The sequence below is a fragment of the Lissotriton helveticus genome, chromosome 4_1, assembly GCF_964261635.1.
Source record: "Lissotriton helveticus chromosome 4_1, aLisHel1.1, whole genome shotgun sequence".
NCBI classification, from domain to species: domain Eukaryota; kingdom Metazoa; phylum Chordata; class Amphibia; order Caudata; family Salamandridae; genus Lissotriton; species Lissotriton helveticus.
Window position 1 is genome coordinate 1,138,696,402 of NC_136063.1, and position 27,330 is coordinate 1,138,723,731.

Sequence of the window (27,330 nt, forward strand, 5' to 3'; positions counted from 1 at the left end):
ATTATGCTTAAAAATGTCCCTCCAGACATGCAACCGCTCCCCTTCCTCAATATCCCTCCCTAAGACCCGTTCCCAAAACTGCATGAATCTTGCCCGGAGGGAGAGTGTAATGGACAGAAGCATCCCATAAATAGCTGAAATAGCTCCCTTCATGGATCCCGCCCGCAGGCCATGAATTTCTCTATTTCGGTGCGCGCCCTATTAGCCGCCTCTCGGAAAGGCGACATCAGCACCCAATGTTTAAGCTGTAAATATTGGTACTGTTCACTCTGAGGGAGTGTGAATTCCTTCCTACATTCATCAAAAGACAAAACCTCCCCATCACGAAACATATCCGCTATCTTGAGGCAGTCTCCCTTTCTCCAGCAATCAAAAGATCCTTCCCTTAGTGCCGGGGGGAAATCCGGATTAAAATGAATAGGCGTGTACGGCGAAGGAAAGGATGTCCAGACCACCCTCTTTGTGATCCTATCCCAGGTGGTGAGAGTCGTACCAGTGGGAGTGCTAATATAAGCGTTGGCAGGGCGATGTTGTTTAGGCTTCCATAATACATCCCAAATATACCTCCCCACAACGGCGCGATCCATGTGGAGCCAATGTTTCTCGGATTCCCTGGCCGACCACTCAGTAACTATCCGCAGCTGAGCAGCCTGGTAGTATAAGGCAAAGTCTGGTAAGGCCAGTCCCCCTTGAGTGCGCGAACGACGAAGTACATGGGGAGTATGGGGAGTGCCTGAAACAAGTATAAAAGCTTGGGTAGCACCATCATTTTAACGGTGTTAATCCTCCACAGCCAGGAAATGTAGAGAGGGGACCACCGTTTGCAATCTCGTTGAATCTGAGCCAGAAGAGGTGGGTAGGTCGCGTTGTAAAGCTCACCCAATTTAGCTGTAAGGCGCACCCCCAGATAAAGCAAAGAGTGTTTCGCCCATGGAAAAGGCACCGTAAGCTTTAAGCGGGACACTTCCGTGGAGGAAAGGGTAAGGTTAAGTATGAAAGATTTTGTATAATTCACCTTGAAACCGGCTACCTGCTCAAAGCTTCGTAGTTCTCCCTGTACCGCTCACAGCGACTGTGTCGGGTCCATAAGTGAGAGGAGGATGTCATCTGTGAAGAACGAAGCCTTATGTTCGACCTCGCCGAAAGGGATGCCCCTGATCTGATCATTGCCGCGGAGTTTAAGCGCCAGGGGCTCTATGCTCAAAGCAAAAAGGAGGGGCGAAAGGGGACATCCCTGCCGCGTACCCCTACTCAAAGCAAAGGGGGAAGAGGAACAGCCATTAACCAGGACGCGAGAGGTAGGCTGATAATAATTGGCCTTCACCATATTAATAAAAGGGTCCCCAAACCCAAATTTCCGCATGGTTAAAAAGAGAAAAGCCCAATCGACCAGGTAGAAGGCCTTTTCCGCATCAAGACCCGCCAGCACTGCGGGAATCCGAGATCTCGCGACCTTTTCAATCAAATGGATCGTGCGCTGGATGTTATCATGGGTTTGTCTGCCTTTTATAAATCCCGACTGGTCGGGATGAATTACGGTAGGCATCAGCGATTCTAACCGCGCAGCTAAAACCGCAGAGTAGATCATGGCATCCAAATTGAGGAACGCAATGGGCCTATAAGATCCGCAGACGTGCGGATCCTTACCAGGTTTAGGGATGACGGAGATCACAGCTTCTGCCATCGATTTGGGAAACCCGCTCATCCGTAGCCACAGCCTGAAACAGGGTCGCCAGATGGGGAGAAGGTCTGCGGAAAAACACCTATAAAAGTGGGCCGTAAGGCCATCGGGACCCGGGGCCTTGTGAAGCTTGAGTTTCGAAATAGCCACACCAATCTCCTCCTGGGTGATGGGGACATCCAATTCCGCAGCCGACGCCGGCGATAATTGAGGAATGGACAGGCCATCCAAAAACTGCTGCTGTCGCGCCGTGTCCTGAATAGTGCCCTGATATAGCTCCCGGTAGAATTTGCCAAACACTTCAGCCTTAGCCGTGTCTGAGAGGATGATGTGTCCCTGACTGTTGAGGATCCCCCCAATAAAATCCCTTTCCCTTTGCACACGCAGCTGACATGCTAAATGGGAACCCACCTTATTGCCCTGCAGAAAAGATGACTGACTGATCTTCAAGAGGGTGAATTCCGCCTGGTTAGAATAGATGGATCTTAATTTGCCTCGTAGAGCCGTAAGCTGCCTCTGCAGAACGCGGGTTGGATTGGTTTTGTGCGCCTGCTCAACCACCCTTAGTTCTTCCTCTAAGGCCACCCGTTCCTTCGCTCTCTGATTGTTTAAATTCGAGTTGAGTTGGATACATTTCCCGCGAATTACTGCTTTAAAAGCATTCCAGTTGTTCTCGGCGGATGTATCTTGGGGGTCATTATGGGAGAAGAAGTTGGCGATTACTGTTCTCAACTCTTCCTTGGCCACTGGATCGCGGGTCAAAGCTAACGGGAAGTACCATCTAGGGGTTCTAGTGGAAGGCCCCGCCCATTGCATACCCAGAGAAATCAAGCTGTGGTCGGACACCGAGATCGGCAAAATCTGGGCTGCCTGAAGCATCCTCGCTAATGCCTGACTAGCAAAGATATAGTCGATCCCCGAATAGGTCCTGTGCACGTGGGAATAGTGGGTATAATCCTTAGTGGTGGTATGTAATGTGCGCCAAGAATCAATAAGCCCCAAGTCAGCAAATTTCTGTTGTATCCCGCGGGGGAATGTGCTGGTAGCTGTCCTATTGGAGCTAGTGCTGTCTACAGACCCCTGCCAAAAGGTTAAAATCCCCCAGCAACAGAATGACCCGTGTAGCAAAGCCTCCTATTAAATTAAGCGCTTGGGAGAGGACGGCAGCCTTGCCCGAATTTGGTGCATAAAGAGAAACAAAGGTACAGAGCACACCTCTCAAATGCCCCTTAACCAACAGCAGTCTACCCTCTTTGTCAGATGTTTGAACTTTGAATTAGAAGTTTGCGGACACATGAAACAGTAGAGCCACTCCATTGTGTTTTGAAGTGGCAGAGGAGGTATAAATCATCGGGTAGCATCTGTGGCGGAGCCGAGAGACTTCGGACCTCTTAAGATAAGTTTCCTGTATGGCAACTACGTCAAATGTATGATCAGACAAATATTTCCATATCTTCTGGCGCTTCTGTAGGGAATTTAGCCCCTTAATGTTCCATGAAGCGATGGCAACCATTAAACATGTGGACCCCCCCCCCTGCCCTCCCAAACTCTCCATGGAGCCCCCCCCCCCTGTGCATAGGCCCTGTTACACTGAACACATAGCCCAGTCCATCTCCCCTGCCCCACATCTGGCCATCCCCACTCTGGAGTAACAAACCCCTGCCAAGCAAAATAAAACCAACTAAGGGCAAAAGAAAACCCCCTGAAGTCACCACCCAACCCCCACAACCCCCCCCCCCCCAACTCCCCCAAACCCCCAAAGCCGAAGGGTCTGTACACCCTCAACACATACTTGCCCAAAAGGAGGAAGAATAGGGATCACGGACAAGGCCTGCACCTCCGATCGTAAAGCTAACACAACCTGGGGGATAGTGAAATAGCAAACAAGCAGGAAAACAAAAATCTCAGTGTCCTTGGAGTGGCAAAGCAACTGAACAGCCACTCACCGATGATCGCGTTTGTCATCAGGGTGAAGCATGGGACCAGTCAGATCCATGGCATCCCAACGAAAATGTCCCATGGCACAACATAGACGATGAGTTCACACAGTCACAAAGGTTGCAAAAATACCTGGCGGCTCCCCAAACAGGAGCCGAGAGCCAAAGAGGAACTGGAGGTCCAAGGACCTAACACCGATGCTACTGCCCCCAAAGGCTAGTCAATTTCCATCCGAGACATAGGAACGCCATTGCCGCGCGCAGCAGCAGCAACAGGACTGGACAGAATCGGGTTCCAGCTTGCGGGCCCCTCAACCGGGCGGTCTTGAACATCCAGTAGCCCGGAGGAGGTGTTCCGGCCATTCAGCCATCTCTAAAGCCAAGAATAAAGCAGTGGGGATCAACGGCGTCTGTTGACGGTGTGCCATGCACTAGGGCCGCTCCTCTGCGACCCCGCCGCCACCCCCGGGGAGCCCGAGTCAGGAGACTCGGCAGGGAGTGGAAGCACCAGAATCTTCAACCCCTCAGTCAGGTCGGCAATGTGGTGGGTCTTATTGCCATACTCAAAAACGAGGCCAAAGGGGAAGGACCAACGATAGCAGATCTTATCCTCTTGCAACTTGGTGGTAATTGGACGCAGCGTCTGCCGGCGGGCCAGAGTCGCAGCCGCCAGATCCTGGTAGAGAGAGCAGCCAAACCTCTGAAAGGATACCTCCGCCTTTTTCCTGGATGCCGAGAGAATGGGCTCTTTAACCTTGAATGAATGCAACGTAACCAGGACATCACGGGGTCGTTTGCGTGTCCCCGTCTGTAAAGCTCCTACCCGATGCACGTGATTGATCTTAATCTTAAGTTGTTGGGGGCAAGGACCTCAGCAAAGAGACCCGACACAAAAGCCTCCAAGTTCGGCCCCTTCCTCCAGATGTCGATTCCGAATTTTCTCCCTCCGGGTTCCGTTCTCCAGGTCCTCCGCTTTGAGCTGGACCTGCTGCAACTGGGTCCGGAGGGTCTGCTGCGTGTCATGCATCGTGGTCTGGGTGGACGTTAAGCTTTGTGTTTGACTTTCAACCTCCAGCAACCGGGAGGCTATGGCATCTACATCTTGTCGCAGCGTAGTAAGTTTCTCTGTGAGGTCAGCCTTCAGTTGGTCCACAGAAGTTTTGAGGTTGTGTTTAAACTCACGGCAAAGCTCCACCTTGAAATCCCGGAGCGTCGCCACTAGATCTTCCCGGGTGAGTGCCATGTCCAGCAACAGGGCAGGATCCACCCGGGGGGCCACCCGTCCAGAGGTCTTGAAGTATGTGGAAACCTTGTTGGTTTTCTTCTTGGGAGGCATAAGGCCCCTCCCCTCAGAACCAGGCGGTGCTCAGGGAGTGCTTAGCGTGGACCAGGATCGAGGGGTGACCAGAGTTGACCACAAGGAGGGGATGGGAACTGATACTTCACAGCGCAGACCCCTAAATCCAACACCAGCACAAGGCACTCCACCAGGCAGGCGAGAGCGGTCTAGAACATCCGCTAATGACTGGAACCTTCTTCGCAACAAAATGGACCCCCACTGCTCCTCTCAATCTGTGAGGCACTCATTCCCGCCTTTCCAATGTAGCATCGGCAGTTCCCTCTGTTTCCCTCAGGCCTGGAAGTCTCGTGACGTCCACCGCCATCATTTTAAGATCAGGCAAAGTCGTCGCCGACCACGAGGAGAGATCAAGCCATCGCGGCTCCCAAAGGACGTCAGGGAAGTGCAGGCCAAACCTCCTCAGCCGAGCTGGGGGGCACAAGCGACACCCCCGCCGCCGCTAGCACCCAGCAATGTCTCTCCCACGCCTCACAGGCGAAAGGGCGCCGAAACCGGGCAGTCCGCCCCGATCCACTCACCGCAGCTCGGCAGGTCCCGCAAACGGCACACACTGCTCCACCTCACATGAGCACCGTAGGGGGGCCTTGCACAACAGTCCTCCGGGCGCGGCTCTTCACAAAATGGCATCTGGGGTCCGCGAGAGCCTCCAGGGCACCTCCTCAAGCGCCACTCCAGCCTACTCCAGGCTCCGCGATCATCGCCCCTCGGACTGGACTCGTCTAGAAGGTCTCAGCCGCATGTGGACCGAAGATAGCCATCCCCAGGGTGCAGGTAAGTGCCCAAGAGACGATCGGGCGGGTGCGGAGCTGAGTGATGTTACGACCGCTCCGCCATCTTACTTGGCCACGCCCCCCCTACTTTGGTACTTTTAAATGCTTTTCATATTTTTTCTAAGTTGAGCCTGTGAAATCTGTGCTAAAGTTACCAGGGTTGTCGCTGAGATTTAAACTATTGAAACCTGTGCTACACCTAAGACGTTGCTTAATTTACAACTTGTGCTAGATTACCAGCCATCCCAAATATTATTTCACTTTCTTACAATTCTAATCCATATCCTTCAATTAATAGACTTGGTTCCCCCGTTGAATACAACTTGATATGTGTGCACTAATTTGAGGCAGAATTTTTGACATCTTTCTCCTGAAGACTGGTCAAGAGCTTCTAGTAACCATTCAGTATTCTGATTGGTCCAGACTGTACTCTTTCAGCAGTTAGATGTTTTAATGGTTGAAAGAAAATATTTATTTCCAATGTTGGAAATATGTTGGTAGAAGAGAAGGTATGTTAAATTAATAAGCTAATCAGATACTGGTGCCTTCCAAAATTGCAGAGATTTGGTAATGCCGGCTACTTCATGATGTGTTAATGCCACATTTAAAGTTATTTCCTAATCACGTGAAAAATCAGACACTTGCGTAGCTTGGAAAAAACAATATTTCTTGTTTTGTGTGACTAATGTGACATTGAAGAGAAGACAAAATTATGAACATGATTTCAAACTTTCCTATTAATCAATTTTCTGTCAATTTGTATTAGGAATAATTTTCTTGTTGCTCATCAGTTTATGGTTATGCATTAGGCGTTTTCCATTTTAGTTAACACCGTCCCAATGCTTCTTGTGCACAATTAAGAAAGAATTTAGATTTTATATTGAATTACATTTATTATATACTTCAATTTCTCTTACTCGCTTGAAAGGTCAGTTTCTGATTTACACAAGATTACATTTCGGGAGAGAAGAATAAAATGCTTATAAAAGTCTTCAGTGATTAATAAACCAATATTAATTTCACTTATTCTTCTATGGTAATATTCAATTAAAAAATGATTTATACTTCTTTATAAAGTGTTTAATTAATTGAGATATTCCATAACAGGAATATGTTAAACTGAATTATCCATTTTATATGATCAATGCAGCAGCACTTGAGAATACAGGAACATACCCAGAATATAAAATGTGGCCATGTGCATGGATCTGCATGGATGTGGGTTGTAAATTTTAATTCAGAGTTGTATTTTCTAGTGGTCTGCTAACACAAAATAAATCTTGTCAGGTAAAGGTTTTATGCAGAAAGGGGCAATGTGTGACTCTTTTTGTCTTAATGCTTTACCCTATTTAAAAGTTTAAGTCTCCAATAATCCTTTAGACCCTAATCCTTTATAAATGAGTCCAAACTACTCTAGTCAATATTCCTCTGCTTTTGTAGCTACAATTTCTGTCGAACATTTGATGTGTTGTACTATTAAATTCCCTATTATTGTCTTTATTAAATAATTTCCTTATAATCCTGTTAACATATGATACGTTTCCTAATTAGGCAGGTACGCATTTGCATGGAGTAGTTTGTTAGTATCCAGCTCAGGTAACAGTAGTAGTTATCTACTTTCAGGACCAGACTTTTCAATTTATAACATAGACTCTTATGAAAGCCAACGCTTACTGTTCTTTACGTTTTTTGAGAAGCAGCTTAGGCATACTAGCCCAAAACAATCTCTACTTTGTTTCTTTGCTTCTGAATATAATGGATATGTTTCTTGTAAGTAGGCAATGTAGATATACTCCCCTGTTAATGCCATGAGAAGATTTTTAATTTGTGTAGTCAAATTGCATAGACCATTAATTTAAACTAGATGCTGGAACTTTATAACAGATTCCATTGAGCGAATATTGGGTCTATCAAAACACCCTAATATAAAACCAGTGTTCGAGGCATGTGGGCTGCTAAATTCATATCTTTTGCATTAGATCGCCGCCTAGTGTTGGGTCCGGAAGATCGCACATTGTTGTCCTGGAAGAGTCTTCGAAGTATCCTGAGATAGGTGGCTCCTCCCCTGGACTACAGTGCGCATGGGCATCGGCTCCATCCCCAGATTGTTTTTTTCTGCCATTGGGTTCGGATGCGGTCTCGACGTCTCTCTGTCGGAACCGAGAAAAACGAGCTTCTTTAAGGCCAAAAGGCCTTCGTTTCATTACGTCGGTATTGTTTGCGTACGGTCTCGAGTTCTTCCGTCTCTTTGAGCCGGAATCTGCGGAGTCGTATCACTCTTCGGACATCGAGGCCTTCTCATCGCAACACGACCGCAACTTTTCAACATGGAGCGGAGCCCGTTTAAATACTGTCCCGTCTGTGGGTCCAAATACCCACATATCGACGTGCACCCGGTCTGTAACAAATGCCTCTCGCCAGACCATAACGAGGACAACTGCATGGCCTGCTCCAGATTCAGGTCGAAGAAGACGCTCAAGCTTCGGCGCGCGGTGCGCCTTGAGGCCAGACAAGCGGCCCCGGCTCCAGATAACATCTTCGGCGACCAGGAAGAAGAGGGCCTAAGCCATCATCTTGAAATCTCACCGCCCGTGACGGAGGTCGAGGCAGATCCGGAAGACGACGACGGAGTCGTAGATCAAGGCCTTGAATACGTCGACGAGGTAGGGGACGTCGAAGAAGTTTATGGGGCCGCGGAAGATAGCTCAGGGGATGAGCTATGCCCCGAAAGTTACGCCGATCAGGCTCGGGTCACGGGATCGCCACTCGGCCTTACCCAAGACCCTGCACCGCAAGCCACGGCCCCGCCTTCAGGCCCGGCCACGGACATACTTGCTACGCAGCCCGTATCGAAACCGAAACTGAAACCATCGGTATCGACTACGCCTAAAATGGCCGACCCGAAAACGAAACCGAAACTAACGGATTCGAATGCACCTAAGATGGCGGTCGTTCCAACAAAAACATCAAAGCCTGCTACCTCATCGACTCCGTCGACCTCCGGTCCACAGAAGTCGAAGAAAACTGTCGATTCGACAGTGCCGAAGCCGTCAGCGGAGGAGGCATCCTCTAAGAAGGTCGCCCGGCAAGGCTCGACGGGGGCAACGCCGTCAAAGTCCACCAAAGTCAGCGACAAGACTCCGGTACCGACGGAGGCTGCAAAATCACACGGATCGAAGAGCGGAGGCTCAACACATCGGTCCAAAGACTCTGTGTCTGCGGCTGCAGCATCGACGTCTAAAATTCCAAAGGGCCTACAGGACGTCGGAACAGAAGGCAAGGTGAAGGCCTCCTCGTCGGCGCCAAGTGCCGCTGTGAGTGACGCATCCCTCATCGCCACTTCACTCCAAAGAATTCGGGATAAGGCCTCTGCGACGTCGGCTCCGGCGCCGTCGCCCCAGAAGCCGATGGACTTGCCGGCAAAGCCTGCAGGAAAACTTCTCTTCATTCTGCCGCCGAAGGAGGCACCAAAGGCCTTTGCGCCAAAGACGGCGCCAAAGACATCGGACTCGTCCACGTCTGCTGGAGTATTGGGTCGACAACTCGACTCAGGAGACGATTCTGAGCGTTTTATCGACGCGGACACGGGCAAGTTGACCCTTTACAAGAGGAAGATCACTTCCCAACCAGTAGACACCTATGTTATCCCACTGAATAAGAAAAGGCCTGTACAGGACGCTCCAGCCCTGATTGAACCTATCCAGCCTCCTCCTAGAAGGAGTCCAACCCCTTCCCCCGACCACTCTGAGGGAGAGGAATATGGACAAGATGACCAGTACACTTTCCCCATCAATGACCCTGATGCACAACAGGATTCCTATGACGACATAGGTGACCAGGGTATCCAGAATGTGGGGCAAGACCCACAGCCTGTCAGTGCACGTGCATCCCCGACAGAAGACTCTGCAGGATTTCATGCACTCATTGAACGGGCAGCTGCTAATCATGATGTGGACATGCATGCTGACCCAGTGGAGGAAGATTTTCTGTTTGACACTTTTTCAGTCTCTGAAAGGACAGTCAAGACACTTCCTATGCTCAAAGGTGTCCTTAAGCATGCAGCGGAAATCTTTAAAGAACCTACCAGGGCTAGGGTGGTCAATCCACGCATCGAGAAGAAATACAGACCAGCACCTGCGGACCCTGCATACATTCGGGGACAGTTGCCACTAGACTCTCTTGTGGTCGCAAATGCCCGAAAAAGGGCCAACTCCCAGACAACGGGTGAAGCTCCTCCCCCAGACAAGGAGTCTAAAGTGCTTGAGGCAGGGGGCAAAAGAGTAGCTGCGCAGACTGACAATTTCTGGCGTATTGCAAACACACAGGCGCTATTGGCACGTTATGATAGGGCGTATTATGACACCCTAGAACAAGTTTTACAAAACCTGCCTCCGCAGTTTCAAGAGGGTACCAAACTGCTTATAGAGGAGGGAAAACTCATCTCCAAGGCAGCCATAAAGTGTGCACTTGATGCCGCGGACACAGCAGCTAGGGCTATTAACACTAGCGTCATGCTGAGACGACAAGCGTGGCTACGCATATCAGGGTTTAAACCAGACATTCAAACGACCATACTCAACCAGCCAGTCAATCCCGACAGACTGTTTGGTCCTGATGTTGACACCACCCTCGAAAAGATTAAGAAAGACAACGAAACAGCTAAGTCTATGGGGGCCCTTCAGTCACAACAATTCCGGGGCAACACTTTTCGTCGCTCAGGTGCACGTGGAGTCACCCGAGGACAGATGGGTCAACAATCACAGTTCACTAGAGGTGGAGCACAGTCCTCGTACCCCAAACAGAATAAAGGGGGTTATCGCGGAAACAGCACCAGAGGACGTGGCAGAGGAAACAACAACTCCCGTTCCTCTGCCCCAAAAAAACAGTGACTCTCTGTCACTGCCCCCCGACCATTTAACACCTGTCGGGGGGAGACTCCAGCAGTTCCTGCCAGTCTGGACAAACATCACCACAGACAGGTGGGTACGACAACTTGTCCAGTACGGTTATTGCCTAGAGTTAAAGTCCACTCCACCCAACATTCCACCAAGGCAACGGCCTATGTCCGCAGAGCACTTGCACTTATTGCAGCAAGAGGTAGTAGTGATGCTGCAAAAAGGCGCTATCGAGCTCGTGCCAGTGGAGGAGGAAGGCACAGGGGTATATTCCCTGTACTTCCTTATTCCAAAGAAGGACGGATCTCTCAGGCCCATTCTAGATCTGCGTCCCCTCAACCTGTATATACTGTCAGAACATTTCCATATGCTTACACTGCAACAGATTCTTCCCTTGTTAAACCAAGGGGACTTCTTAGCAACCTTAGACCTCAAGGATGCTTATTTCCACATACCACTACACCCGTCCCACAGAAAATATCTCCGGTTCACTATCCAAGGCAGGCATTATCAGTTCAAAGTCCTACCCTTCGGAGTGACCACCGCCCCAAGAGTGTTTACCAAGTGTCTGGCGACGGTGGCGGCGCACCTCAGGAGGCAGAACATCCATGTCTACCCCTACCTAGACGACTGGCTCGTTCAAGCCAAGTCAGAACAACAGTGCGCCGCGGACATGTCAACTACCATTCACCTCCTTCACAATCTGGGCTTCTCGCTGAACTACCCAAAGTCGCACCTTCAACCAGCACATGTGCGGCAGTTTCTAGGCGCGACAATAAATACCCTGACAGCCATGGCTCAGCCAAACAAGGTCAGGATAGACAGCATGCAGTCTCTAATCCAAAAGTTCAGACCGCAACACTCGCTTCCAGCGCGAGTATTCATGCAGTTGATTGGCATGATGGCCTCCTGCATCTTCATAGTCCCTCACGCAAGGTTACATATGCGTCCGCTCCAGGAGTGCTTAGCAAATCAGTGGACACAGGCTCAGGGACAATTGACAGACCTAGTGTTGGTTACCAGTCGGGCGTACAACTCTCTGCATTGGTGGAATCCACACAACCTTTGCAAGGGCCGACTGTTCCAAGAGCCAGTGCCACAGATTACCCTGACAACGGACGCATCTCTCCAGGGATGGGGAGCTCATCTGCCCACTTACACTGTGCAGGGACTATGGACGACGCAGCAACAGAAGATGCACATCAACTATCTAGAACTGATGGCAATCTTCATGGCGCTCAAGTCCTTCAATGTGCATCTGTGCAACAAGGTAGTGTTAGTCCGGACGGACAACATGACCGCGATGTACTACATTCAAAAGCAGGGAGGCACCCACTCGCCGCAGCTGTCTCATCTGGCTCAGAGCATGTGGAAGTGGGCCATTCAGAGGAACATTTTCCTCATGGCAGAACACCTACCGGGCAAGGACAATCAGATGGCGGATCTGCTCAGCAGATACAGCCATCAAATGCACGAGTGGGAGTTACATCCATCAGTACTCCTCCCGTACTTCCAGCAGTGGGGTCATCCGGAGATAGACCTGTTTGCCACAAACGAAAACGCAAAATGCCAACACTTTGCCGCCAGGTTCCCTCACCCACAGTCGCAGGGGAATGCGATATGGATGAACTGGTCAACCAAATTTGCGTACGCTTTTCCACCAGCACCTCTGATACCGCTAGTGGCAAGAAAACTACGGCAGCACTCGATGACACTCATCCTAGTTGCTCCAACGTGGGCGCGCCAAGCATGGTACACCACCTTTCTGGAACTCTCGGTGGTTCCGCATCAGAGGTTGCGCCTAACGCCCAGACTTTTGACGCAGAACCATGGAGACATTCAGCATCCAGATCCGCAACAGCTCAACCTGGCGATCTGGCTCCTGAAGTCCTAGAGTTTGGCTACCTTCACCTACCTCCAGAATGCATGGACACCATCAAAGAGGCAAGGAAGCCGACTACCAGAGCATGCTACGCTGCGAAATGGAAGCGTTTCGTCCTTCATTGTACAGCCAACGGCATAAACCCGCTAGATGCATCTATCCCTAACATCATTTGCTATCTGTTACATCTTTACAAGTGCAATCTAGCGTACACTTCCATTCGGATACATCTATCCGCCATACCAGCTTATCTTCAGAACAGGCAGCATCTCTCTGTCTTCAGAGTGCCTGCCATTAAGGCCTTCCTTGAAGGTCTGAAACGAGTCATTCCCCCAAGAACACCGCCAGCTCCAGTGTGGAACCTCAATGTGGTCCTCACCAGGCTGATGGGTCCACCTTTTGAGCCACTACACTCGTGTGAACTCCAGTTCCTAACATGGAAGGTGGCTTTCCTTATTGCTATCACTTCACTGAGACGGGTCAGTGAGCTGCAAGCGCTCACAATCCAAGAGCCATTCATACAAATTCATCCAAATAGGGTGGTACTACGTACTAACCCCAAATTCCTTCCGAAGGTGGTGTCACAGTTTCATCTCAACCAAACTATTGACTTGCCTGCATTCTTCCAAAACCCACAAACAGTGGCGGAAAGAATGCTCCACACTTTGGACGTTAGGAGGGCGTTGATGTACTATATTGACAGGACACAACACTTTAGGAAAACAAAACCACTTTTTGTTGCCTTCTCGCCACAGCACAAGGGCAACCCTATTTCCAAAGCAGGAATAGCCAGATGGATTATTAAGTGCATCCAGATCTGCTATCAAAAGGCTAAACGCACCTCAACAATACCCCCAAGGGCGCACTCCACACGCAAATTGGGGGCATCCATGGCTTTCCTAGGGAACATTCCTCTAGAAGACATTTGCAGAGCAGCCACATGGATTACACCACATACCTTCACAAAACACTACTGTGTTGATGTGCATTCCAAGCAGCAAGCAGCTGTTGGACAGGCTGTTCTCAAGACACTTTTTCAGGTTTCTGCAGCTGGCACGGGCAACCGCCGCTAATGGAGGGACTGCTATATATTCTATGCAAAAGATGTGAATTTAGCAGCCCACATGCCTCGAACTGAATATGCTACTTACCAGTATGCATCTGTTCTTGGCATGTAGGGCTGCTAACATTCATATCTAATGCAAAAGATATGAATGTTAGCAGCCCTACATGCCAAGAACAGATGCATACTGGTAAGTAGCATATTCATTATCAGTCATTATGACCCCCTTACGTGTTATAGTAGCCTCTATAACGACTGATGTTTCTATGTTGACAATTTTTTTAATTGGAATAATCAAACTTATTTTTTCACCTTCTCTATTATGCAGTCATTGTCAAACAATTGTTAGCAAAGCCAAGTCCTGGCTTGCAGTTTCTTTTACAAGGCAGACCCATTATTATTGTCACTCCTTGTTAGAAATGCACTGTAACAGAATAGCAATATATGCTCGTGTCCATGGCTTATCCTCAGCTTTAAAAGTGGCAGCCACCAACGAGGTCCTAACTCTGGCAAATGCTGTCATAGCAGTGATGTCCCTTCAAAGCATGAACAAATAAAACTTAATGGCTCGATGATCCGAGGTTTGTGCTACTTTGGCAGTACAATGGAAAATCCGAGCTAGCCAAGCCGAAATGCAGTCGTTATTCACATTTTAAATCCCCCTTTAATCAGGATAAAGTAAATTTTAGATCTTTTTCCGAGACTTGGCAGGGTTTTCCATGCAGATAGAGCAGGTCAGATGGGTCAACACCTGAAAAGGTGTCTTTCCTATTGGAGCCAGGCAGGTATGACCACAAAGGGTAGATAGAGAGCTATAGTCTGCTCTGCGCAGGAAAGGGAAAGGAAGATATGTTAAGAGAGTGCACAGAGAGCTTGTTAGTGCATTTTCCCTCTACGTGTCCGTAGATCACCAGAAAAACCTACATTTTGTCTGTGTACTGCCGAAAAATAGAAATTCTAGCGCCCCAAAAATATTTTTGGGAAAACAGTTGTTGCTATCAAAGTCTTTCAAATTCGTATTTTTAGGGAAAATTAGCACATCACGTTTGCTGCATTCCACCATATTATTGCGATGTGTTTACCTCAGTGCTATATAATTTAAATCTCACCAACAATTTTCTCCCTCATTTAATTATGTCGTACTCTGCAATGAGTGCCCTCCTCTGACATTGGTCTCACAGGGAGTACGTATCTCAAGGAATGCTTCAGAAGTACAGTAATCTTCCCGTCCTGTGTCATTTTAGTCTCTCTACGTGTTCACGTCTCAGTGATTCACTTCATTAACATGTTTTCAAGCTTTTTGTGCTTGTGATTAGCGAATGCATCTTATTTAACCCAAATTGCATACTTTTCTTTCCGTGACTCATATATTTCTCTGTTTTCAGGGACTCCTTGCCCAGTGTGATACAGTAGAAGGAAATATTGGACAAGAAATGGACAAACTACAATCCAAGAATATGGCCCTTTCCGAATAAGACTTTGGCTCCTGTAGTCTAGAAGATAATTGCTCTATGAGCAAGGGAAAACGCGTCTTGCTCTTTGTTTTGGAGCATCATTCAGCTTTTTTTATCCTTTGTTTTGAACTGGTACCAGCTTTTTCATGCAACCAGACTTGTTTCACATCCCACATCTATTTTATCAAAAGTGATACAAAATTTAGGTTTTCAAAACCACTGGCAGTGGACGAACACGCGCCTGAATTAGTCCCACTCCGGCTGCCAGGCATTGCTGCAAACAGTAGGTGCGTTTTTCCAGCCTTCCTCTGCCAGCCGATTTGTCGCTTGCTTGAAATGTGAGTCCTTTGCAAGTCAGCAGATGAATTGTGACGGACATGAGCTAGCATCAACAACCCATGTTACTGTTTGGCGGCCATCGGTGTGTATGAATAATTAAATGCTGACTGTGACAGCAAAAAGACTTTTGCCATGAGCAGAGATAGTCTGGAGTTTGGGTATTGCAAAGCTGCTAAAATGTATGAAATTGGCATAGTTTGTGATATTATTTGCCTTCATGAGCAGTTTTACTTTGACAGAATTGTATTTTCAAGTTGCTTAGGTCTTGGTGTATTTTCAGTGGCGTCTATATTTGCACTGTTTGCCTAAGAATAGATGAACACCAACCAAATGTACCCCATTAGTGACTTCCACCTTCCGATGTACCACAAGATTCCTGTTCGTTAACAAAACATACTGAAAAGCTACAGTAGGACTGGAATGTGATGTATTTGTACATAGGTGCGTGTGGTATAGCTCTTGTGGCTGTTAGAGAAGCGTGCGTGTGCATTGTAGGACGTCCTGATCAGAGCATTTCTGAGGATAGCAAATGTAAGCATGAGAGCAGACAAGATTAAAGGACATATTTTTAAATGCAGTGTAAGAGTTCATTTTTTTACCTTTTCATAAGAGGTGAGATTGAGAAGGTGGTATGGTGTGATTTCTACATCCGCTTAAAAGTCTTACCAATTTAACACTATGCCAACTTTCTACTAAGCTTGTGAAAGTTGCACATTTTGGATTGTACATAATGTGGCAATTTTGCAAAATGTCACCAATATCACGTTATGGGGTTGATTACGAGTACGGCGGTCCCAAGACCTCCATACAGTAGGTGACGGTCCAACCGCTGCCTCCTCGGTGGTCCGACCACTAGCATGGCGGTCCGATTAACATGAGACGACCGCCACCGCCAGGATCTTGGATCCCAAGGCTGTGGAGAAAGCGGCGGGCCATGGAGGCTGTGACTGTTTTGGCACCGCCATGCTGATTACGGCCTGCCATTCTGCCAACCTTTTCATGGCAGGGACCCTACCAAGCAAATGTCAGTGGAAAGGCAGGGAAGGGGCCCCAAACAGGGGCTCCAGGGTGTTTTTGCCCATTGGGGACTGTGCTTGAGGGCACATGTTGTGCCCCCCACTGTTTGCACTCTTGCGCATGCACTGTGTGTCATGCACAACATGATGCATGGTACATAGTGCACTCCTGTGCAGGTGGCGCTGCATTGTGGTGGCATGTGAATATGAAAGAGACACGTTAGTGATAGATTCCTTACCTTAGAATATCCCCAGGCGTCAAACTGGATCCGGAAATTTTTGCGTAGCAATACCCCTGCGCGTCGGTAGGCGTCGTCCGCGGCTCCGCGTCCGTCGTCGGCGTCGTTAGCGCCGGAATGACGTCGTCGGAGTACTTAGATGCCGCCCATGCGCGCTGACGTCAGTTCTTCTTTTTTCCGCGCCAGCTAGCGCAGATCCGGAGAAGCTCTACCCCTAGTCATTTTTTGACTAAACTTTTTGATCTTTTTGATCCTTTCTTTCTTGAGTCTTCGACTCTATCGGTGCAAGTAGGGATGCCCGGGTTCAAGCCCTGTTCGAAATGCGACCGACTGATGTCGGTCACGGACCCCCATCGCCGGTGCCTGAAGTGCTTATTATTATTATTATTTATAAATTATTATTTATTTATAAATTTATAAAGCGCCTGGTGACCCGTAGGCATCCCCGCGCTATAGAGTTGTAAGAACCAGGAGGAGGAAGGGCCGGAGAACTATTTGGGGAATAAAAAGGTTTTTAGTTTTTTCCGGAATAGGGCGTGACAGGGTTCCAGACGCAGATTGCGGGGGAGTGCGTTCCAGCCTGCAGAGGCTTTGACCGAGAAGCGACGTCCACCGGTCCGAGCTTTCTTAAATTTTGGGACGATGGCCAGATGTTCACCGTCAGAACGCAGTGTTCTTGGGGCTTTGTATGGGGCGACTAGGTCTTTCAGGGCGGCTGGGCCGGCACCATTGATGAGTTTATGGCTGGTGCACATGGCTTTAAACTCCACTCGCTGGCGAACCGGAAGCCAGTGCAGAGCCTTGAGGGCCGGTTTGGCAGAGGCTCTGGGAGGAAGGTTCATGATGAGCCTTGCCGCAGCATTTTGTGCACGTTGGAGTTTGGCCAGGGTGAAATCCGGGGCGCCGAGGTAGACGGCGTTGCTGTAGTCAATCCGGGCTAAGGCTTAGGCCTCGACCACGACGACCGCACCTGCCCCGACTGCCGGGCCCTGACGTCGAAGGCTAGGCGGGAGCGGTCCCGCAAGCGGCTCGAGCTCCGGCAGTCGGCCCCGCGCCATTCCAGGTCCCGGTCCCACGGGAGGTCGAGGGACCGGTCGCGGGGTCGGAGTCCCCGCAGCTCCGGGAGTGGACATCGGTTGTCGGGCTCCAAGTCCTCAGGTAAGAGGCATGAGAGGTCGGAGCGGCATCATCGCTCCTCCGACCCACCCCGACGCTCGCACGATGCGGCCGGGGGTTCGGGCGACACCGCCCACGCGGCTCCAAGAGAGTCGCAAGCGTCGCCGCCTGCCCCACACCTTCGGGTCCCTGGGCACGGCGCGACGCCGGAGGAGGTCGAGCGGTACCTCATGGCCATGAGGTCCCTCCCTCCTCAGCCGAGTTCCGCGGCGCCTTCGGGCCCAGCGGTCCCAGCTGGAGGCCCTAGCGGGTCGGGCACTTCGGCCCCGGCGCCGCCGGCGACTTCGGTCCCGGCGCCGCAGGATCTCACCGGATCCGCATCCGGGTCGTCGCCGGTCAACCTCACCGGCCCCGAGGGTGTCGCCCCCGGCGCCCATTGTGGACGCCGTCCCCAATCTTCCCTTCGGTCCGACTCTGGCACCGGAACGGCACCGTTGGGCACCGTTTCAGACGGCCTTTGGAGATTTCTATTTCAATGAGGAGGTCCAGTCTGTTGACCCTGAGTTACAGGAGACTGGTGACGGAGGTGATTGGGAGGGGTCTGAGGACCCTCTGACACAGGAGTGTCAGTCTCAAGAGGACTGGACATATGAGCTTGGGGAGGCCAGTGGTATTGACACCTCGCCAGACACTGGATTTGTCTCCCCTCCCACCATGGCTACGGAGGAGGGGGCTGCTTACAGCGTAGTGTTGATGAGGGCAGCCAAGGCCTTGGGCCTTGAGCTCCCCGTCGCGGCCGTGAGGACTAACCTCCTCACTGAGGTTCTTAAACCGCAGGCAAGCTCCAGTGAGCCTCTGCTGCCGTTTAATGAAGCCTTATGTGACGTTCTGGTGGGCACTTGGTCCAAGCCCGCCACAGGTCCGCCTGTGGATAGGAACGTGGCCAGACGCTACCGCCCGGCTCCGGGCGACCCTTGCTTTTTGTCCACCCATCCCACCCCCAAGAGCCTGGTTATCCAGGCCTCCACTTCCCAGACCGCATCGGGAATCCAAGAGATATGAACAGTTCGGAAAGAAGGTGTTCTCGTCCCTTAGTTTGGGTCTGCGGTCTGTCAATACCGCGTGTCTCTTGGGCCGCTACACCCACACCCTGTGGGACACGGTTTCGGACGTGCTGCCACAATGCCCGGAGGAGGTCCGGGCTAAACTCGCCCAAGCCCTTGTGGAGGGTCGAGATGCGGCACGATACTCCATCCGGTGTGGGCTGGATACCACGGACTCACTGGGCAGGGCGATGGCAACGACGGTGGCGGTTAGACGCCACGCCTGGTTGAGGTCCGCCAATTTTTCGGCCGATGTCCAGGCCACTCTTCTGGACATGCCGTTCGATGGCCGTCACCTTTTTGGCGACAAGGCAGACCATGCGCTGGAGCGCTTTAAGGACTCCAGGGCTACGGCCAAGTCCTTAGGCCTCTCGGCCACGCGCCAGCAATCGGGTGCCTTTCGCTCCTTTCGTGGCCACGGAAGGGGTGTCCCCACACGTGCTGCCAGCCCACACCGCAGAATGTCCAGCAGCGCGGTGGCGGCCGTGGAAACCGCCGTGGCGGTCGGGGTCAGCGGCGAGGCCAGTCCACACCTCCCTCCGCAGCACCTGCCTCAAAACCTTCCTAGTCTGAGTGTTCAGGCCCATGTGACGCCTGTGGGAGGCAGGGTTCACCATCACCACTCCCACTGGCGCACTGTCACATCGGACAGGTGGGTGCTGCAAATCGTCCGAAGGGGCTACTCCCTCCCCTTCGAGGCGACCCCTCCAGCCATGCCACCGCAATTCCACCGCGTGTCGGGGGATCACTTGCAACTTCTGCAAGGGGAAGTCACGGCCCTCTTGGCCAAGGGGGCCATCGAGCGCGTTCCTGGGCCAGAAGTAGGGTGTGGATGTTACTCCCACTACTTTCTGGTGCCCAAGAAGGGCAAAGGGGGCCTGCGCCCTATCTTGGACCTACGGAACGTCAACGGCTTCCTCCGACAAGAGAAGTTCAAGATGCTGACTTTGGTTCAGGTCTTAGCTGCCCTGGACCCCGGAGACTGGATGGTAGCGTTGGACTTGCAGGACGCTTATTTTCACATCCCCGTCCTGCCGGCCCACCGGCGTTACCAGCGGTTCACGGTAGGCCACGAGCACTTTCAGTTTACCGTGCTCCCCTTCGGCCTTACCAGCGCCCCACGGGTGTTCACGAAGGTGATGGCGGTGGTCGCAGCTCATCTGCGCAGGTTAGGGGTGTCAGTCTTCCCCTACCTCGACGACTGGTTGTTGAAGGCGGCCTCGCCCCAGACAGTCGTCAGCCACCTCCAGACTATGGCCGACCTCCTGCACTTGCTGGGGTTCTCCATCAATGTGCCGAAGTCGCACCTGTGTCCCTCTCAGAAGCTCCTCTTCATCGGAGCGGTTCTAGACTCGGCGCAGTTTCGGGTTTACCCTCCCGAACAGCGGGTTCGGGATTTTCAGACTCTGATTCCAATCTTCCAGCCTTTATCCCGAGTCTCGGTCAGGTTGACGCTGCGGCTTCTGGGACTGATGGCCTCCTGCATCCTTCTGGTGTATCACGCCAGGTGGCGGATGCGGGCTCTGCAGTGCGACCTGAAATTTCAGTGGGCCCAGCATCAGGGCAACTTGTCCGATCACGTCTTGATCTCGGAGGGCACTGCGAGACAGTTGCAGTGGTGGCTCACGGACCGCGATTGGGTCAGTGGCAGATCCCTCTCCCTACCCCACCCGGAGCACGTAGTTGTGACGGACGCGTCCCTCCAGGGCTGGGGTGGCCACATGGGAGAGGCGGAGATCAGAGGACTCTGGTCTCCGGCGGAGGCCCGGCTCCACATCAACCTGTTGGAGTTACGGGCGATTCGTCTAGCACTGAAGGCATTCCTCCCCTCTGTCCGGGGGAGTGTAGTGCAGGTGTTCACGGACAACACCACCGCCATGTGGTACTGCAACAAACAGGGCGGAGTGGGGTCGTGGACCCTATGCCAGGAGGCTCTGCGCCTCTGGCAGTGGCTGGAACTTCAGGGCGTGACCCTGGTGGTTCAACGCCTGGCAGGTTCTCTGAATGCCAGGGCGGACGAACTCAGCCGTCGGTGCATGATGGATCACGAATGGCGTCTGAGCTCGGACGTGGCGCAAGGCCTCTTTCAGCAGTGGGGAGAGCCTTGGTTAGATCTATTCGCCACCGAAGAGAACGCGCAATCTTGTCAGTTCTGCACAATGGAATTTCCAAGGCGGCACTCGTTCGGAGACGCTTTTCGTCGCAAGTGGAGTTGCGGTCTGTTGTACGCCTTTCCGCCTATACCACTTCTGCCCAGAGTGCTGAAGAAGATCAGGCACGACGGGCCCAGGTTATCCTTGTGGCTCCGGACTGGGCACGAAGATTCTGGTATCCCGAGCTACTCAGCATGTCAGTCGATCCCCCGATTCGTCTGCCTCTTCGGGAGGACCTTCTGTCGCAGCAGCAGGGGACGGTCCTCCACCCGAACCTGTCCAGTCTCCACCTACAAGCTTGGAGATTGAGCGGCGACAGTTGAGGCCATTTGACTTGCCTCCCGAAGTCTGTAATGTCATTCTGGCAGCCAGGCGTCCCTCCACAAAGTCGGTATACGCCTGCAGGTGGAACAGATTTGTGGCATGGTGCACAGCAAAGGCTGTGGACCCACTCTCTACCCCCCTTTCTGAGGTTCTCCTCTTTCTTCTTTCTCTTGCCGAGCAGGGCTCTGCTCTGGGCACTGTCAAGGGCTACCTTTCTGCCCTTTCTGCCTTCTTAAGGCTACCTGATCAGCCTTCTCTGTTCAAGTCCCCTATTGTAAATAGATTTCTTAAGGGCATCACACACATGTTCCCTCCTGTTCCCTTCGTGATGCCTCAGTGGGACTTGAACCTTGTTCTTACTTTCCTGATGTGCGCTCCCTGTGAGCCACTTCACAACTGTCCTCTTCGCATTCTAACTCTGAAGACTGCTTTCCTGGTTGCCATCACCTCTGCCAGGAGAGTGAGTGAGCTCCAGGCCCGTTCTTGTACTCCACCTTTCCTTTCTGTCCATCCGGACAAGGTTGTGTTGCGTACTAAGCCATCTTTCCTGCCCACGGTTGTCTCAGCCTTCCACATCGGGCAGTCCATCACATTGCCTACCTTCTTTCCGCCTCCGCATCCCTCTAAAGAGGAAGAGCGGCTCCACCGTCTGGACCCAAAACGTGCGCTCTCATTCTACTTGGATCGCACACGCCAGTTCCGGGTGGATGACCAACTCTTTGTTGGTTACGTGGGCGCTAAGAAGGGGAAAGCGGTGCACAAGAGGACCATCTCCCGGTGGATCATCTTGTGTATCCAGGCATGTTACTCCATGGCTAAGAAGGAGCCCCCTGTTGGATTGAGGGCTCATTCCACTCGGGCCATGGCGACTACTACTGCCCTGGGCCGGGGAGTGCCCTTGCAGGACATTTGCCAGGCAGCTACGTGGGCCTCGCTGCACACGTTCGCAAGATACTACTGCCTGGACAGTCAAGTCCGGAGGGATGGCTTCTTTGGCCGTTCCGTCCTCCAGGACTTTCTGGTGTGATTATTGGTTCGCAGACCCACCACCGGGGTTGGTATTGCTGGGGTATCTATTCTAAGGTAAGGAATCTATCACTAACGTGTCTCTTTCAGATGCACAAGTTACTACTTGTGTAACGATATATCTGTAAGAGACATTAGTTAGTGATAGATTCCTTACCGTCCCACCCATCCTCCCCGTTCTGCGAACCGATATCTAGGGTTAAGGTCATCCCCTTTCAGGGCCCTAGTTTCTTGGCACCAGTGTTGGTTCTATCATGGCTCTGCGTATCTGGCGCGGAAAAGCTGTGTATCAGAACTGACGTCAGCGCGCATGGGCGGCGTCTAAGTACTCCGACGACGTCATTCCGGCGCTAACGACGCCGACGACGGACGCGGAGCCGCGGACGACGCCTACCGACGCGCAGGGATATTGCTACGCAAAAATTTCCGGATCCAGTCTGACGCCTGGGGATATTCTAAGGTAAGGAATATATCACTAACTAATGTCTCTTACAGATATATCGTTACACAAGTAGTAACTTGTGCTTCAGGCTCTTTCTATGAGCCGAAGCATGTAGCTGCTGTTGCACCAAAGCTGCTTCACTGCCAGCTCAGTGGTAAGTTTGTAATGTGGTGGTCAAGATGCCGCCGACTTGGCACCATTCTCCTGACCGCCACAAAGGTGGTCCAGCGGTTGGACTGCCAAACTCTTAGTCGGGGCCTATGTGTAATTCCGCACCCTTGTGTGCTTCCAGAAATGGCTTGAGTAGAAAATGTTTTGTGGGACAGGTTTTCTGTTTGAGCCTCTCCCCTGTCTCCTATTTCACGTAATTTTTAAATGTGAGGTGATTCACATGAGGTACTGCTGAGATAATTCCTTGAAATTTCCACAGAATTTCACTCAAACTATTTCGCAGTTTCTTATCACTGGAGAGCATATTTCTGTTATTGTGTTTGTTAATTTAAATGTATTTATGTTCTGTTCATAGTGTATGCAAAGTCTGCATCAGTTTTGACGTAATCACAATTGAAAGCCTAGATTTATCAGTTTATGATTAGTTAATGTAGGAGTTAATCCGGGCCTGGTTCACAAATGTAAATTACCTTAGGAGTCACTTATACTTTTGTCTTTTAACAAAATCCGAGTGTAAGTTCCTACTTAAAAAAGCAAAAATAAAACAGTAGTAAGTCCAGCACCACACGGCTACCCTCTGGGCTCAAAGAAAATAATGGAGGAAGGGAATTAGAATAAAACCTCATAGAAAATAATGTTGAATGAAATTATTTTAAAAATAGTTAAAATATAAATAAGTATGATATAATGTTAAGAACAGCAATAAAAGGGGTACATGTATATTATTTAATTGAAACCTATTTCAGTACCATATTTTGATTTAAATTATTTATAAAAAATAATTTAAAATGCTAGGTTTGATTTAATATGTTATTAAAATACAACTAAATTAATATTGATCAATTCTGACATCACTTTGAATAATTATTTATCCAGAATAAAAATATTGTTTTTCTTTAGGTGTTAATTTATTTTTACTTTATACTTTAAAAAAATGTCTTTAAATATATTTCAATAAATTAAAGATTTTGTCAGAAGCAATTGTGCTGTCACATTTTTTATTCCACTTTTAAGATAAATATATAAAATGAATTTGCATTAATTTTGTTTAGTATAAAAATATTTATTTTCAAGTTAAATCATTTTTTTCAAGAGCAGTTGGGTTGGAGATATCCATAGGGTAAAGTATAGGGAAGAATAAAAACGCTTATTATGAAAAGATTTTTCTTAATTGTTAATGTAAATTGTTTTATATATTTATTTTAAATGTAGCGAAGAATAAAAAAGTTCTATAGCACTAGTAACTTTTTATTAAAAGAATCTTTAATATAAATATTTTTAACACATCAAATTATATTTTTATAGTTTAATTTGAAAAATACATTCCCACCTAAAGACAAATAATATTTATTTTAAAAAGCATTAATAATTATAAAAAAATGATGTATAGAATTAAGTAAAATTAATTTAGTTATGTTGGAATAAAAATTGCCATATTCATTTTTAAATTAAAATAGGGTAACAACAATTATTTTTTATTTTAAATAATTTAATTAAACATTTTCGTTTTGTTTTTAATTTAATACCCTACCTCTATCATTTTCTATGGGAGGGTGTTGCAGTACCACTGGTTGGCCATGTGTGGTGGGGGACTTAACTACAGAGTAGTAGTAGTAACTTACACTATGATTTTGGGAATTGCCAAAAGTAGTAAACTTACTCAAAAGATTGTTATCTTTGTGATCCGGCCCATTATGTTTTGCAAGTACTTTTATCACAAAGCTTCATAAACCACTCTTGTTCAATCTGTAAAGTTTTACCACCATATGTCACATATTCACAAAGACCTCTATCTTCTGTATGCTTTCATACAATTGATGTCATTCTGTTTAGTACGTTTTCGGAACTATTTTTTAAGTATATGTGTCGGTGTAAGAACGGCACAAAGTGACACAACTTCCAGATGTTCTGCAAGCTGATTAGGTGTTTGGAATTTGTGGGCCGTATTAGTTTGGAGGTGCAGGAGCGGGACCGCTCTGCTCCTGCACCTCCAAACCTATGTGGAATCCGCACACCAGATCAGGAGTTTTCTCCTGTCTGGCGGCGGGTCTTTGGCATTCCCAAGGCGGTGACTATGAAATATGCACCGAAATGGGAACGTCAAAGGTAGTACCTGCTTGGCATGGACTGCTGCAGTCCATGCCGAGCGGGTACTGGTATGCATGCACACAGGGGAGCACATGTTGCCCTCTCCCCTGTATGCATCCACATGACGTTAGGCATAAGAAGGCTTTGTTTCCTCACCGCCACACTTTTCATGACGGTTGCACCGCCATGAAAAGTGTGTGTCGTCGAGGAAACTCATAATATGCTTGGCAGGGGCACCATAAAATGCTAGCATGACTTTGCGGCATTACCTACTATGTTCTACTCCGCAGCAGCAAACCATGATCACTGGTCCTTCGCCAAAGGAGTATCTGGCCTCGTAGAACTATCGCCAGCTACAGCCTCAAGCCTCTTCCCGCTGGAGATTTTCAACTTCAAAAAAGAGACTTGGCCTGAATGTAGAAATCATGACAGCGACTTCATTCTGCAGCTCCCCGGCAATGACGCTCCCTCCTCGGATGAATCCTTGCCCTTCTGAACTCTACCCTCTCAGAACATTTTCTTCTGAATTTCGTCTAAGTCTGAAGTTAAGTGCAGACGAGGCTTAATCCACTTCTTGTAAACAACTCGTGCTCCATCACGATCAGTTACATTTTTCGACTTTGACCCAGTTTCCTGTGACTAAATGTCCGCGTATGGCTCTTTGATCTTTTAGGTGCTATTTTTTACCTTTAACTTCATAACTCCTGTTCTACAGATTGGATTATTGTTATTTTGGTGTCAAATAATGTATTATAATGTACTCTTTTTTTTTTTAATTGGTGTGAGATTTTTCTTGTGTTATATTATATTTATTGTTGCTTGTGTGCTGCCTAAATACTTTACAAATTGTCTATAAGGCTTTTTTTGCCAAGCTACAAGTGGGATAAGCACATGTTCCTTTAGTGACTTTTGTGGTTTAGCCTGACAGGGTTGTGGCTGTTGCTTCAACAGGGGTTACCACATTCAACCAACAAACCAATTTCTCACACAATTGTAGTGTCAGTGAGCGTACGGATTTCAACATCTGATTTTTTCCTTTCATGAGATAGAAAGAGGCGTGATTGCTGCTACTTTAACATTTCTCCATTTTTTCATTCCTATTTATTTTGAATGTGGCAACTAGTGATTTGACTACATAATGCATCATTCTGCAGGGTATCATGTGATTCCTAAATAGCCATAGATCCGTAATTCCAGATGTGGATAACTTGACTTGAAGTTAGTTGTAGGTGTAACTGACAAAAAAATATGCTTTCCTGTGGAAGGTTATTTGTGATTTATTTTCTAACACTTTAAGTTAGAAGTATTTTGCTCATTGTGAGCTCAACTTTTTTTTCAATTTTTTTTTCCGACCACTACTTGAAGTCCATGGTATTCAGACTGAACAGAGAATAATAATGAACTAAGAGAAATTGCTACATGTATTTTACAATATTTATTGAGTTTTCAATAAGAAGAAGAATTTTCATTGTAAATGTGTAAAGCACAATTTACAGTACACCTGTAAACACTGGAATGCAGTATATTTCGATATACTTTATATCTAAACACGTTCACTGTCCACATTTCTATCAAGGCTTCTTAATAACTGCACTTTTTCAATACACAAAGTTCAAATATTGTCATTTGCCATAAAAAGTAATACCATATCATTCTTTTAACAAGTGGTGAGTTAACCTAAAACTTCATCCTTTGGCCCATATACACGATGTGATGTTTGCACTTTAACTATATGAGATCCCTGTGTGATAATGCATTCAATTCACCTAAATCCTTAACAACAGTGCTTAGTTTAGTAGCATACCCACATCATTTGAAACAACCCAAACGTCAGCAAATGAAGTGGAAGTGCTAAGTTCTCCTCCTCCCTCAGAGGCATCCATTGCTCATATTTCTAGGGAATGTTGTGTGAGGGAGTCCCGGAAAAGAGGTCTCGTTTAACGTGTGTTTCAACATATCTTTATATTTTTCTGGGCTTTCCTGAACTTAAACCAGCCCTACCTCCAGCTTTCAGTGTTCTGTGAGTTGGTTTTAGTATTTTTTATAGGAAACTTTCACTTTCAGGACCCTTTGCAGTCACCAGAGCATGACTTAAAAAGAGTTCTCGATTTAAATCTTTCTCGGAGTATGGTCAAAAGAAAATGTATAGTGATGACAGGAATACCAGCAACTACCTCCACAATATCACCTACCACCTTGTCAACAACAGATATCATACTTTCAGCCACTTTTTCTCTATTTAAAGTGACCACACACTTGCCCACTCAGATT

The 27,330-nt window shown here is 48.8% G+C and overlaps 1 protein-coding gene across 1 annotated transcript in view; it reads left to right on the forward strand.

Moving 5' to 3' along the window:
• The window catches only part of BAG1 (BAG cochaperone 1), a 290,179-nt gene extending 274,225 nt beyond the window's left edge, over positions 1–15,954 (forward strand). Inside the window, exon 7 of the mRNA XM_078687743.1 lies at positions 14,974–15,954. Coding sequence (XP_078543869.1) covers positions 14,974–15,063 — 90 coding nt within the window. The 3' untranslated portion in view covers positions 15,064–15,954. The remainder of the gene's footprint in view (positions 1–14,973) is intronic.
• The last annotated feature ends 11,376 nt before the right edge of the window (positions 15,955–27,330 follow it).